Source organism: Indicator indicator, chromosome 1 (assembly GCF_027791375.1).
Source record: "Indicator indicator isolate 239-I01 chromosome 1, UM_Iind_1.1, whole genome shotgun sequence".
Lineage (NCBI taxonomy): Eukaryota > Metazoa > Chordata > Aves > Piciformes > Indicatoridae > Indicator > Indicator indicator.
The window spans coordinates 11645621-11660435 of NC_072010.1; the positions used below are offsets into that span (position 1 = coordinate 11645621).

Here is a 14815-nt window from a genome sequence, read left to right on the forward strand (position 1 = left end):
TTACTTTTTTTTATCAGGTTATAAAATAAATGGTTTCTGACTGTCTGACAGCCATTCACCACTGCTGCTTGCTCTTACTTTTGTCCTATGCTTCTTTTTCTCCGATGAAGATGTTTAACTACCAAGAGATGCTGATTTAAGGATTTTTTTTCTTCAAGGCCTTGTGCATTTTCAGGAGCCTCTGTCCCTTAAGTTATGCTTTGAAGAAGGCAAGCAGACTTCCACCATGTATATAGACTCAGTCACGCTGCTGCTGCCACAGCCAACCAAGGAGTTTGTTGCTGCTTCATTTTACTCAAACCATAAAAGTTACCTTTCTTGTGAAAGTGAGGGCATTTGTCACGTACCTGTGGAAAAGAGATCAGAAAGTAGTGTTCTGTGCTCTTACACTTACAATTTTATCTGTACTGGAACAGTATTGTTAACAGACAAAGCTTTGCAGGAGGCTGAGGTAATAATTACTGTCAAAGTGCTACTGCATTTCTTTACTACTCTTTTGCTCTTTGTATTTGCAAATTCTATTGCAAGTGGCTCTGTTTGGTTACTGATCAAAATGTCACAAATGATCAGGATCTAGCCTGCTAGAAGTTTCTGAAGAAGTTGCAAATGAGGGAAAAAGGAAGCCATTGGATAATTTCTTTACCTTTCATTTTCAGGTCAGTTAGCGTTTAAGGTAATAACATAGTAACTGAATTAAAAATAGGCTAACTTCTCTTTTAATTGAAAGAAATGTATTTTTTAGGTGTTCTTACTTTCATGTCTTGCACTTTTTCCTAGAAAACTACAGAGTGAGAATGGAAAGCAGGAAACCTGAAATTTTATTATGATTTTAACTCCTCTTGAGTTTCACAGTGTTTCATTTTGATTGAGATACAGACGTATCACATCATGTAGATACTTCACTGGTGTTGCCTCACAGAAGAAACCTCTCCCTCTCTTTTTTGAACAGTAGAAAAACCAAGAACTGTACTTCAGTAAGAAATGGAATTTTAGCTTACATAAGGTACATGTTAGTGTTAGGATTCACAAAATGCTGCGAGATCTGCCTAATTATAGAGCCTTACAAATGCTGAAGATTTGAAATGTCTGTTTATAATCATTGCAATGGTAGAGGAAAAAAGATCCCCCCCCAAGTAAATAAATGATCACAGTTGCACTAACAAAGCCGTGTTTCCTTCTGCAGAGACAAAACATGAGTTTCTAGCTCCTCCTGCAGGCTCTGCAGGGAGCAATCATGGTAATTTTAGGAAGGTTGGTCAAGGGTTGCTAATTAAGTTGGTACAGCAGAGCAGAAAGTATGCTGTTGTAGGTGAGAAGTGACAAGTGTGGGCAAAATCAGTGCCCCGGTACTGAGGACAGAAGCAGCAGAGCAGTACTGCCATCTGCTGTGCAAAAAAAAGTTGCTTTCTGTGAACTGAAAAGTTGCCTTCTCTTCCTTGGTCCTATTGCCTTTGTTTTTCAGGCCAGTCTCGGGATTCTCAGGTGGCTCCAGATTCACCAGGTCTTGATGCAGAAGTTGGAGGGGGAGTTACAACATATTCTGGACCATCATTCAGACTTGATAATACGGTTAGTCATGTCAAAATAAGCATGTAACAGAGCTTGCTCATTATGTTGTGATGAAATATTTCTGCCTCGTATTGAGGGGCTAAGACTGGGTGCAGCGTTCTGGATACAGTAGCACAGCAAGCACTAAGGAAATCGCTGCAATGGGTCTGCTGGGTGTATCCTGTTCAATCTGTGCAGGATGCAGTTGCCCCTCTTTGCTGCCAGGGCACACCATGGGCTTATGCTGTGCTTGCTGTCTGTGAGACTCCTGGGTCCTTTTTCACACGGCTGCACTCCAGGTAGGCCCCAGCTTGGACTCATGTGTAAGGTTCTTCTTTTCCAAGTGCTGGACTTCTCATTTGCTCTTGCTGAGTTTCATGCCATTCCTGTAGAGGCAGCCTCAAGAAGTCCTTCTAGATCTCAGCCCTGACATTTAGTGTATTGAATGGTCCTCAACAGTTAATGTTGTTTGCAAACTTGATAGGAGTATGATATCTCCTCTGGGTCATTGCCAAAGATGCTAAAGAGGAAAGGTCTTAGGACAGAGCCCTGTAGTACTCCACTTGTTCCCCACCTTCAGGTAGAGTCTAATGCTGTAATTGCTGTCCTCTGACCTGGTTATCCTGCTGGTTTTTTACCCATCTTATCCATCCATACAGGTTGTGGCATTCAAATGGATACAAGAATGTTGTGAGAGTATTTGAAGCCCTATCAAACCCAACACCAATAATACCACCTGCTTTTCCCTCACCCAAAGATCACTTTGTCTTGTCAGGAGATAAACCCAGTATTAAAAAAAAATGCTGTGTGTATATAAAATAACATTTAGAAGTAATTTCATGTAATGTGGATGCTAAATAAATTCATGTAAGGTGGTATATAATGAAAAATGTAGGAAAAGTTTCTTAGGTTTTTGTTTTTCTTCATGCACATTTTAATTCAGAGTTTTGGGAAGAAATGTTCACATCTAATTCTTTAAAATTTGGAAGTATAAGAGCCCTCATTCTCTGTTTTGTTGCTTTATAGAGCTTACCTCAAAACTAAGGAAGATAATATTTTAGGATATTTTGTATGTTTTCAGCTTAATTTAGTAGAATTAGAATTCTGAGACAGGCTCCTGTATAGAAAAGGCTAACTATTGCTAGTGTTTGTAAAATTCCTGAGTGCTTCATATATTGCACCTGTGTTCCTCTGAGATCTGCAGTTCTTCTGAAGTGGATCTGTGATGAGAATTAGCCAAATCTGACCACCAGAAGATGAAATAATCTTCCAGGTGTCATGATTTGTTTGCAGTTCTGAGAAGCTTTCTGATACTCTGTGTGTGCCTGTGTGTGTGTGTGTTGGGGGGCTGGGGGGGCTGTTGGGGAGTGATGTCTGACATTGAATGTAAGTGTTCTGTACTGAGCAGTGATGAATCTGTGTTTGCCTGACTGTGCAAAACATGAAGGCTTCTACACTTGAACTGAGCTCAGATTAAAATGTGTGATTTAAAAGCATGAATTGTGTTTTAAATCTGAATATGTGGTAATGTTTCATCCTAGGAAGTACTTTCTAAAGTAGCATCCACGAACACAGGGTCAGAGCCTTTCATGCAAGGAATACCCTGTGACTTGTCTTCAACAATTTCTAGTGGAAGCTTTTTGACTAGTGAAACTTCGGATGCAAGCCATGTTGACACTGGTAAGTGTTTGGATTTTGCTGTTCTTGTGAAAGGAAAACTGTGTGTTACTATTTTATAGCAGGATGGGTCTAACTCGCTGAACCTAAGTTCTTCTGACATAACCTAATGTGGAACTTCACTTAATGATTCTGTGCTCATGATTGGTTTTATTTTTTGTGAAAATGTAACCTTTTAACATGGCACGCTTTGGCAAAATATATATTGAGTATTGTTAAGCAGATGTAAAACTAACAATTTTCAAGTGTCAAAAACAAACAAACCCCCAAAACCCAATCCTGATCCCCCACTGATAGTGTAAGTGTTTTCTATTCAATATATCTCATGGATTGTTAAAGAGATAAGATTGCCTTACTGTTAAGGAATTGTTCCACTATCTGCTTGTCACCATAGTAATTTTTAATAACTTATTTTTGAAAACATTTGAATGCCATGTTGACTTTTAATAGTTTTTTGGGAAATACCTATTCATATACTACTTTGCCTGCGGTCTGCCTCTTTATTTTGTTAGCTTTTCATAGATTTAAACTCCTTTATAAAATGAATAATTGTTCCTCTTCTTCCTGACATTATCACCTGTGAACATGGGAAGTGAGTTTGAAAGTGATAGTGTACCTGTGGATTTATTTTCTTTAAGGCTTAATATTGTGTTAATCTGGCATATATCTGATCTCATGAACAGCATGTGTGTATGAGTTACTCCATATTTATAAATCCATTCTTGAAGACTACAGTTTTTACAGCCTGAGATTTCAGTAGCTCATTTTAAATCTAATGCTCTAAACTGCTGAGTGTTATTTTGAGTAATACGCTTCATAACTCATGACAAATCTGTGTTTCATTGACAGAAGGCTAAAGCAAATTCTAAGATCATTTGTAGCTTTTCTGTACTGTTGTTCTTCAATTGTGGAATTAAAATACCAAAGGTTTTGGTTACTCAGCTGCATGAATAAATTTTTCAAGTCTAGCTGCACCTTTGTTGTACACAGAGTACTTAATAATGACCTTTCCTGATAGCTTTGTGCAATTCTTACGTAAACACAAAGACACAGAGGGGCTGGTGCCCTAACTAGAAACACTATTTTGGTTGCCTTGATTCCCTCAGATTTCTTGTGTTGGTGCTAGGCACTTTCTGTTTAAGCCTGAGTAAAACTCTGTGATATCATAAAGATACTCAAGATCACATTTATATGCCATAGGAGGTGAAAATGTGCTAGCTAGCATAAAATAAAAGCATTCATCCTTTTTCTGATTTTGTTTCAGTATCTCCTAAGTCCATATATTCTGAAAGTGCTAGCTTGTACTGATTACTGCATCAACTTAAATTTGTAGAAATTTCTGGTAAGCTTTGTGGCAGCGTTGGCAGGAAGCAATTAATGAACCAAACCCCAGAGCCCCTCACAAATTCTAAGCGGGTGTCTCTCGGATCTCATGTAGGTGGTTTAGATGCCAAATTGTCAACATCCAGCTTACTGTTTCAGGACTGTCTTCTGATAGTGTAGAAGATCGAATTTTGAGAGAAGCAGCAAGCTGCCCTTGGAACTCCTTGCTGCCTTCTGCCTTCCAGCTGAGACAAGAGAATTTGGCCAGAGCAGCTGAAACTCAGTTGCCTGAAGGAGAGATGTCCCTTGATCAAGGAAGTCAGATACAGCAGATCTTGGGGAAACACACTGGAGACCTGAATGCTTGCTCAGAGAACAATACAGGTTTCAAAGGTATTTGCCATTTTAAAGCATTTTTGTGCTGTCACACAGAATGAGGAGTTTACTCAGTGTCCTGTGTCAATCTGTATTCTTTATATTTAACTGACATTTTAACATCAGTAAGAATTCTACCTGTGAGAACTTTCTTGCTTTGATGTTCTTGGTTCTTTTCTTTATGTACATGTCCACAGAGCATAGTGTAGTTCGGGGAAAAAAATTGTCTGATCAGGTATTCTTCTGATCATACTCTACTTCTTGCAGCTTCCTGCTGCTTCCTACCACAGGTAGGCAGTTTGTACCAAATATGTCACTTGGTTATGCATGAGTTGCTCTTCAGGAAGAAAGAAACAATAATATATAATAATTGTTTATTTATGTAGAGCCACATAATTTGATGAAACACCGAGTAACAGACCGTTGGTAGTTCTGTGCTCTCTAGAAAAATGTCATGTTCATGAAAACAAGAACATCCTTGTTTGCTATCATGAAGGTAATGACAGTGTTTTAATGTGAACCGCTCCCTTCTGGAATGTTTGAAATCTAGAATCATAGAATTATAGATTCATCTAGACCAGGAAGGACTTCTAATTGTCATACAAATTCTCCTTCCTGCTCCCAGCAAAGTCAGCTTGGACCCAGTTGCTTTAAGACCTTGTCCAGGCAAGTTCTGAATATCTCCAAGGTCAGAGATTCCATACCCCCAAAGGAACATTTTAACAACTTCCTTCTTTTCTCACTCTTTTTTTCACTGTATCCAATCAAAATTTCCTGCATTCCATCTTGTGTTTCTTATCTTTCTTTCACTGAGCATGTTTAAGAAAGCTAACTGCATCATCTCTGTACTGTCTTATAGGATGCAGTGGACAACAGAGATTTCTGTGCCACTTCCCCCACGCTCCCAAGCCCTTTAAGACTGAACAAACTTAGTTCTAGTTCTTCAGGTTTTTTGTTATGAACATCATGTGCTTCATTCTTCCTTTAGTCATCCTTGTGCCTTTTTGTTGGGCTTGCTCCACTGTCACTGAGTTTTGTAGTGGGAAGCCCATGCTACTTCTGATGCAGTCTCAGGAGTGGTGACCAGAGAGCTTATGGCTTTTCATCTCAAATTAATTGCATCAGTGTAGCACTTTTATTGCTGCTTTTGTTCCTGCGTTGTATCAGAGTAAAAGAATTGGATGCTGTAAAGATTTTCACTAGGTTTTCTTTACAAGCTGGTATTTGTATACCTGCAGAATTCTGTGTGCTTTATTTGCTGTGTAGAGAAGAAGCAGAGTGTGCTGTATCTGTTGGCTTTTTGAGGGTTGGTGGTTTTCAGGGGTTTTGTTTTTAAATAAGCTTTTCTTTTTCTTATAGCTCTAACAGCTGAACTTGATTTTTCTGAAATGGAGAGACATTTTCCAAACTTCCATCACCAAGTGTTTCAGCCTTTGGAACCAAGTCTTGACTCTGATACTTCATCATCCTGTTCTCAGTACAGAGTTCCACAAGTGAGCAGAGAATTTAGTAAGGTACCGGAAAAAACACACTGATGGAGGAAATATTTTGTCTTTAAGGCTTCTGTAAAATTTAAATGCATAACCCCTATACTGTCATCTTTTCAGAAGAAACAAAGTAGTAGTTTTTGATAGAACTGGAAGTGTTTTACTGGTTGTATGTATCAAAAAATCAAGTATTACCTTTACTTTTTTTGTCCTTCACATTTCTGAGAAAATCTTAAATCTTAGGATTTAAGTCTTAACTAAATCTTAAATCAAGATTGTTTATTTTTAATTCTTTTTCCTGACACTAGACTTCAAAATTTTCAACAAAAAGTCAAGACATGTCTGCATCTCTATCAGTGGGAAATTCCACTTTGGAGGGCCAAAGAAGCAATCTGCCTTTGAGTCTTGAAAAAAACAGGCCAAACAACATTGCATTGGGAGGAGAAACTACTAAAGAAAACGTGACTACAGGTATGTGCAGTGCAGTCAGATCTACACTTTCAAAGTCAACCTGCAGCCAATATGTAAATACCAATGGGTTTGCTGTGTCACAACTGGGAATGAACACTGCTGTCAGCCCTAATTTGAAGTGTCAAATCTCTGCTGCTGCTGTCTCTGTCTTTTCCACTAAACTCTTAAATTTGGTCAAGTTCTTTTTCCTCAGCAGTTATACTTCAATACAAAAGCACAAGTCACTATAATGGATATGATGTTACTTACTAATTGTGCAGTAATTGTGATATAAGTGAGGAAATAACAGCTCTAGCTGAAACTGTCAGTTTAAGTGCAAAGGAGGGCCACAAAAATCAGGGGGTTGGAACACCTCTGCTACAAAGACAGGCTGAGGCAGCTGGGGTTGTTCAGCCTGGAGAAGAGAAGGCTCTGGGGAGACCTAATAAGGACCTTCCAGTACCTGAAGGGGGCCTACAAGAAGGATGGAGAGAGACTGTTTGCAAAGGCATGTAGTGATAGGATGAGGGCCAACGGGTTCAAATTAGAGTAGATTTAGGAACTTGTTAGGAACAAGCTCTATACCATGAGGATAGTGGAACACTGAGGTTGCCTAGGAAGGTGGTTGGGGCCCCATCCCTGGAGGTATTCAAAGTGAGGCTTAACAGGGCTCTGGACAACCTCATCTAGTTGAGGGTACCCTTGCTGACTGTGGAAAGGATTGGACTAGATGACCTTTGGAGGTTCCTTCCAACCCAAACTATTCTATGTTTCTAAGTACTTTTTCAATTTTTTTTAAAATGCATTCTGCAATTCCTGACACAGCCAGTAGTAATCTAAATATTTCTAAATCTTTTATTTACAAAGAATTGGATGTTTAGGCATTTTAAGGTGCTCCAACAAAGCTGAACAGTGACAAAACACACAGCACAGTATTTTGAGTAATAGATGTATTTATAATGTCAGTGTTCCTGGTCAGTTATCTTTGTTACTTGCATAAGTATACATGCAGTTTTTGAAAACACACACTGCTCATGTTTAAAGCTGCAAGCCATTGCTCAGTGTCTGCTGTACTTCTCTTTAATTGGCAGATGCTGTAACAACAACAAAGGAATAAAAAATGCCAGAAGAAGCTTATATGTTGAGGCTGCCTGTGGTCACAGCAAATAAGATTTATAAAGCTCCCTTCTAACTTCAAAACATTGTATTTCTAAATTGTTTATAGAAACAATCCTTGTGCTTTAAACATAATTGCAGTATATTCCTGTCCCCCAAAGTATTTTTGTAATCCCAAGTCAATTATTCTTGTGCTTTAAAAGGTAGGGGATGGAGGGGGAAAAAAATCACACAAGCAACGGGCTAAGCAAGTAAAAACTATTTTGGGTTGTCAGTTCAAGGTAGGTTATATACAAGTCCCATCATCTGGAGAACTTTCTGGCGATGGCTGATGTGGTGTAATTCCTTCCTCCCTGTTAGCAGCTATTTGTCATATGTTTTGTGCATGTCAGAGAATTAAAAGAAACCCATATGAATGAAACCTTTAAATACTGATGTGATACATCTCTGTGTGTATAGAAGCCTAGTGAGCAGGATACTGGAGTCTGTGTAACCAATTTTATCAAACTTAGGTCAGAGGCATATTTAAAAAAAATAACCAACAACCCTGTTATGTTTGAAATCTGCTGTACTGCTGAAATGCCTTTCCAGTAATTGAAATATTGATACCTCATCTTTCTTTTTTTCCAGCCTCTAGACCCTAATGCCAAGGTAATGTAGGGTGCAGTATTGTACCTTGTAGGAACAGCAATCGTCCCAATATGGATGTTTTCCTCTACTTTGAAGAATTTCTGACCAAGTAGTAGTGGTTTTGATTTTCTTCCTGTTCTAGAGACTTTGTTGAAGTCACAAAATCTGTTTCTAAGCTTATTCTATGAAACAACAAAAAATGTTATTTAAGTTGTGTACAGTGAAGGAACCATTACATAAAATGTTAATAACTATGTTTGAAGAAGCTTAAGGAAACTCTTTTTAAACAAAATGTTGCTTCCTATTTTCTAAACTTAAATATGACTGAAAAATCTCACTTTAGAGGGATTTTAGAAAGTTGAAAGTCTGTGTGTTAGCTACAATTTTAACTCTTGATGATAATTCTTTGAAACAGGAGCTGAAGAATCTTTTCACCCACTGCCATTAGAAACAACTCTGAGTGATTGCTGTCAGAATGCTCATCAGCTAGTGGAGCATGATGCTGTGTTACAGAGGGCTTTTGAACAAACCCCTGGAACTAAAAAACGGGGCAATGAGAACTGTACTTCATCTGCTAGAGAATATGAAGAACTGTCGAAAAAAATAGAATACATTGATCTCCAGTGTTCAATGGAAGAGCTGCGAAATGAAAGTCTGAATCCACTGGAAGAGCAAAAATCATTTTATCAGCTAAATACCACACCAGTTACAGTGCAAGAAACTTTCTCTCAGCACTTACTAAAAGAGACAGTGTCTTCTGAAAAATTACCTGTGGATGCATTTGATAAGTATGTGAAGCTTCCTGAAAAATCAGTTTATGTACATGAAGCAAACAAAGCTGTAGAGTTGGATTTGCAGTGCAATACAAACATGGAGGAGCCTGGACAAAGCTTTCCAGAAGTACAGAAATCTTGGAAAATTCCCAGAGAAATCAGTTTGGAAGCCTCAGACATCCATTTACAGGCTGCCATAGAACAGAATGGTTTTCTCCTGGAAACACAAGACAAACATTCTAATTCTGTGCCCAGAAGCTCATGTCGTGTTCCAGTCTGGGTGAGTGAAACAGATTCCAAAAGCAGGAATTTGTGCAGGCTTTTTTCTTTGATTTGTTGTGGTTTTTTTTTTCTATTGCTGCACCAAGACCTTCAGTACCTGAAAGCTTAGCAAACATTGTGATTTTACAATTCTAGTTGAAAACTTGCAGCACACTTCCTGGACTTGTGCCCTATTCCTCCTTTCAGATTGAAGCATAAAATCATTAGCAGTAGCTAACATGAGCTGGAGCTCCCAGGGTTGCTAGAGGAGCTCTGGCATTTCTGTTGTGTCCCCTACTCAGCCCCAGCTGGTGCAGTGTATGCATCTGTGTTACCCTGCTGAGCAGCTCCGTCTGCATTTAGAAGCCTGAAGGATGTAAATAATGTAACCAAAGTATAAGAAACCTAAAGAAAGAGCTTTGATGTAGTAGCTTAGGGTGGGAGAGGGGGAGAAAAATCAAAGTTTGTCCAAGAACTGAAGTCATTTACACTTGAGGTGAGTAGAGGAGAAAGAGATGGATTTGTTGTTAAATTGCTTTGGGTTATTTGTTATTTTTAACACTGGTATGTAAAACACTTAGCATTGTACTTCATTTCCATAAAACCTCAGGCCAAGTGTTCTTTCTGTATTTCATTTACTGCCTGGGGGCAGGTTTTCATTCTTTTGCATGTTGGAGGAGCCTCCTCTTTCTGTCAAGGTAACAGCTGTTGCTATTGCTGGAAATAGTGATTTATTTCATTTTATTTTTAGTTATATTTCACACTGAGGTCTTCTATAATTTTATTTTTTAAGGAGACCGAGTCAGGGCGTGGTATTATGGAAGAACCCGAACTCACTCTGATAAGCTCAAATGATGTCAGTATTGCAGAGTCAGACATTGAACATACCAACCAAAAGAAAACTAAGGATAAAATCAATAACCCAGCACATGTGGATCAATCTAAATTTAATATTTTTACTAAGGTGAGTCTTTATCTAATGTGGTTTTAATTTAGTCTTATGATAAGGAGAATGTGAGGGTTACCCAAGCTTAGTAATTGCTTTGGTCATCTTGGCTGATGTCATTCTTCTGAACAGATCTAACAGATCTTAAATGTGGGGTATTCCACAAAAGCACTGTCTAGTCCTGCCAATGTAAATCAGAGTTGGGGACTTTTGCTGAGAAACAGAATCATCTCACTGGTGCTTGCAAGACTAAATTGTAGCCCTTCAGTTGAAAACTTAAATGAGAGGAGAGGGTGGGGCAAAAAAAGCTACAAACAAAACAGTATAAAACCAGCCCAGCCTAATGAATGGACTTACGCTAGGCCCTCACAGCAGGTTGAGGTCTCTGGGAGCAGTACGACAAGCTGATCATACTCTCCATGCTTAATGTGTCTGTGGTATGCTTTTTGCTCTTTGCATATATAAAGCAAAGGCTGTAAACTGTAGAGAGACTGGTTTGTAATGAGAGAGTAGTTTGTGTGCTGAAGCAGTAATGTAGAACCAAGTAATGTGTGTCTGTTAGATCAGTAGATTAGATGAAATCGTGTTTCAGTTGCAGGAGGCATCTAGAGAAGATCCTAAATGTGCCTAAGGATGGATCTTTACAAAGCAGTGGAGATGGGGATAAGGTGGAGTCTGGCAGCTGAAGGCTTTACTTCTGCAGTGGGTGGTGCCTTCCAGCTGAGAATGGGGGAAGGAGAGACGGAACAATGAGAGGATGATGGAAAAGAGCTAGAGAGAATGAGAAGAAAAAAAAAAACACATCCAGTGAGATGAAATATTGCAGCTGTGTATCATGAACATGCAAGTGAAATCTGATCTTAAATGGAGTTTTATTTTTTTAAGTTTTAAGGTGTTTTTAGGAAGCAGAATTTTAATACTTACTGCCAAGATTCAGTTCTGATATTTTTATTGCAGCTCTGTAAAGGCACATAATGTCTTTTATTTGCATTGGCTCTATGCTAGTGGTGCATCACTACCACTTCACTTTCATTTGTGGTATATTTTAAGCATTTTCAATCACCGATTCCTTTTGAAACAGGAGCAAGAATTTTCACCACTAGTTCCAGATGCAGATTACTCAGTGTTTGTAAGGCCTGACGGTTCTTCCACAGCCCAGAGTGCCAGTGCCAGTCTCTTCCCATCAAATCAAACTGCAGGTAGTTATCGTGTAACTTCAATATGCTGAAGTTAAGAGAGAAAGTCTTTATAGCATTCAAATCAGTGATAAAATTCTCCTCTCCTTTGGAAAACAGGGTGCTGCTTTTGCTTAGGCAAGTGTATCTTGCTGTTCAACTTTGGTTTGTAGTAGTTTGGCCCAGGTTTAATGTGCCTTCTTGATTAAGGAGGCATTGACTTGTCTCTTTCTGTGCTTTCATGAAGTTCTTATTTACGATACCTTGGGGGTTTGTGTTCTAGCTACTTAATTTTGAAAAACTCGGTAGTGGTGGTGTTTGTTGTCATAGAGTTGTTCTTTATTTCCTATTGGTCCTCAATCTCTGTAGCCAAAGAGTCTTTTTTTATTTTTTTTTTCAATCTGACGATCATGTGAAACATCAGTAAAATGCTGAAGTACTTTTTTTGTCCAAGATGAACATCAGTAACATGAAAGACAGGAACTGACAGGACTTAATCATGTCAGGGACTTCTCATGTCTTTGTGTTTTGAGGCACAGAGGTGCTTTCAGTGCAGTATTTATCATGGTACATGTTGTGGCAGACTTGTGTACAGCTGTTAGATTCCATAGGTCTGAACTGCTGCTTGTTTTGTGAGCTCACTCCTTGCCCAGTGTCACTCGCAGTTGCAGAAGTCGTCAGCTTGGCATCTTGGCAGAAGTGCACTGACGAGCCTGAGTTTCACTGCAGAAAGTGAGAAATGCTCCATTTCCATTTCGTTTCACAGTGATGATGCTGGAGTTTGCAGCTACACCTGGAAGCCTGCAAGAAACTTTTTTGAAAAGAAAGAAGAATTTCATCCAGGAATCTCTGAAAAGAGTTGAAGGAATAAAAAATAGGGAGAGAAAAAACAAGCCAGAAGCCAGACAGTTTCAAAGAGGAAAGTCTGAGACATCACACAGGCAAAAGGAGGCTTTTCTTATCTCTGGTAGGTTTATCTGGTCGCAAGACATGGCATTAGGGATCCGTTTAGTTGCCGTTTTATATCAAAGAATAGATTTCACGCTTACTGCATCTTTGCTGTGGCAGACTGGGATATTCTTTAGGTCTCAGGAATGCAGGGAGCTGATGCTAACTGATGCATCTCATGGGGAGCTGGAAGCTGGCTGTGGAGAAGCCTGGCTTCCTTGAAGAACAGGAAGCAGCCTAATGAGTGAGACCAAGACTGACTCTCAACATGATGTCATCTCCATTTTGTCCATTGTGCTAGCTTCTCTCTTGTGACATCATTTAGAAATCTTTGAAAACCTCTTATGCTATTGAGTTAGCTGGAATAGAGCTTTAAAAGTAAGGTATGAGGTATGATTGGCTTCTTTTTCTTTTTTTTTTTTTAAGGGAAAAAAGGTGTGGTTGCCAATCAGTTGAAGAAAGTAGGAGAAGTGAAAGTGTCTTCTCCAGAGGACAGGAAGTCTGGAAAAATTGAAAAGCACCAGCATACTTCAAGGTATTGCATGAACACAAGTGGGACAAGTCTGGGTTAAAAATGTAGTTGATCAGTGTCTTATGAAAGCTACCGGTCAGTCAGAGCAGCTTGTCATCACAGTTGGACACAGTGCTGCTTAACACAAAAGAGTTGGGAGAGAGGAGCCTAATGGCCAAGTGTTCCCCACAAGTGCCTGTTGGGGAACTGGCAGTAAGACATGACTGGCAGCCTGCTCATTTTGTTGTGTGAAGGCAGCTATGCCAGTTCATGCAAGAAAGCAGCTCAGATTTGAAGCAAAGTTCACAACCGCACGTGGGTGCTTGGTGTCATGCAGTAAGTGCAGCTCCTGAGCAGCCTCTTTGTTGGGTACAGCCAAAGAGGAATCTGAAGTGATTCTTGATCCCTGAAGACCTGACTCAAAATATCCATTCTTAATTTCTAGCAGTTGAAGCTCATACCACCTTTGCCACTTTCTTACTGACACTTTTTTTTCCCCTACTGTTTTGACAGAGTTTGTAATCAACTTGCAGAAGTAAAAATCAAAAACGAAGAAAAACCAAGACAGGAAACTTATGCCAGAAACAGAGAAAAAGCTAAAGAGTTTCAGAAGGTAATAGTCTGCTACACTGTCATCCTACCTTGGTTACTTCTGTTTTCACTGAGCTTCTACTCAGACAGTTTTGTGGTGTTAAGAGACCATCAAACCAGTCTGGATTTTAAGTGGTGCTATTGGTATATCCCACTGAAGAATTTGCTTTTCAATAGTACAACTGAGATGAAATTGTAAGTCTCTGCTTTAGGCTGGATTTTTCTAGTGACGTGAGGCTGAGCAGGAATGCTGCTAGGGGCTGCAGCTGCTAGACAGTCCACTTAGCAAAAGAGTGGCAAGGATTTTATTAGTCCAAACTAGTAAATTAGTTCCACACCATTGTAAGGTGGCAGGGGGAGGGTGTTTGATTGCTTTGGGTATCTCAGGGTTCTGGTTAGCTCAGGATTCTGCCTGGCTGAGAACACCTGTGGTGGGTTAAAGATTCCCCCCAACATAAAATTACCAGTGCAGCTCAGCTGGAAGCAAATGAAGCTGTATTTACAAGCAAAACTATCATTTAAAATGAAATGCAATGAATATATGCAAAATATACAATATTTACAGGTTTATAAATAGCACAAGAACCCACCTGCACAAAACCAGGGGGCTAGTAATAGCTTCCCCTTCCCTGCTCCCTTCCCTACCCACCCTGTGCATGATAGAGGAGAGAAAGAGCAGAGAGTTGTTAGATAGTTGGCCACAATCCAGCCAAGGTAAGCAAAGCCAGAAGCCAGAACTAGTATTTGCTAGAGTGAGGAAGCCAAAGAGAGAAAATGTTAGTCATACAACTGGTTGGTTTGTAATCTGTCCAATGGGATTATTTAGAATTTATCATTATTTTTGTTTTTACATCCACTAGTGATTTATTAACATTCTACTACTTTCTGTTCAAGATCTGTGGAAAATTTTCTAGGCACAGCCTAAAACTACCCTAACACCTGAATTTAAGGTTGCAAGAATCTTGAGTTTGGCCTGCAGTTGCTCTAGAACAAGGGTTGAACAA

The 14815-nt window shown here is 39.3% G+C and overlaps 1 protein-coding gene and 1 non-coding gene across 2 annotated transcripts in view; both read left to right on the forward strand.

Moving 5' to 3' along the window:
- CEP295 (centrosomal protein 295) overlaps nt 1-14815 on the forward strand; it is a 46899-nt gene that overhangs the window by 30882 nt on the left and 1202 nt on the right. Inside the window, exons 19-29 of the mRNA XM_054400231.1 lie at nt 1463-1569; nt 3090-3228; nt 4708-4941; nt 6283-6437; nt 6719-6881; nt 9022-9659; nt 10434-10604; nt 11668-11785; nt 12528-12728; nt 13136-13244; nt 13734-13833. Of these exons, the coding sequence (XP_054256206.1) occupies nt 1463-1569; nt 3090-3228; nt 4708-4941; nt 6283-6437; nt 6719-6881; nt 9022-9659; nt 10434-10604; nt 11668-11785; nt 12528-12728; nt 13136-13244; nt 13734-13833 (2135 nt within the window). The remainder of the gene's footprint in view (nt 1-1462; nt 1570-3089; nt 3229-4707; nt 4942-6282; nt 6438-6718; nt 6882-9021; nt 9660-10433; nt 10605-11667; nt 11786-12527; nt 12729-13135; nt 13245-13733; nt 13834-14815) is intronic.
- LOC128975105 (small nucleolar RNA U2-19) lies at nt 2766-2849 on the forward strand. Its single transcript, XR_008489346.1, has one exon. It is a non-coding gene; the product is annotated as a small nucleolar RNA U2-19 (small nucleolar RNA).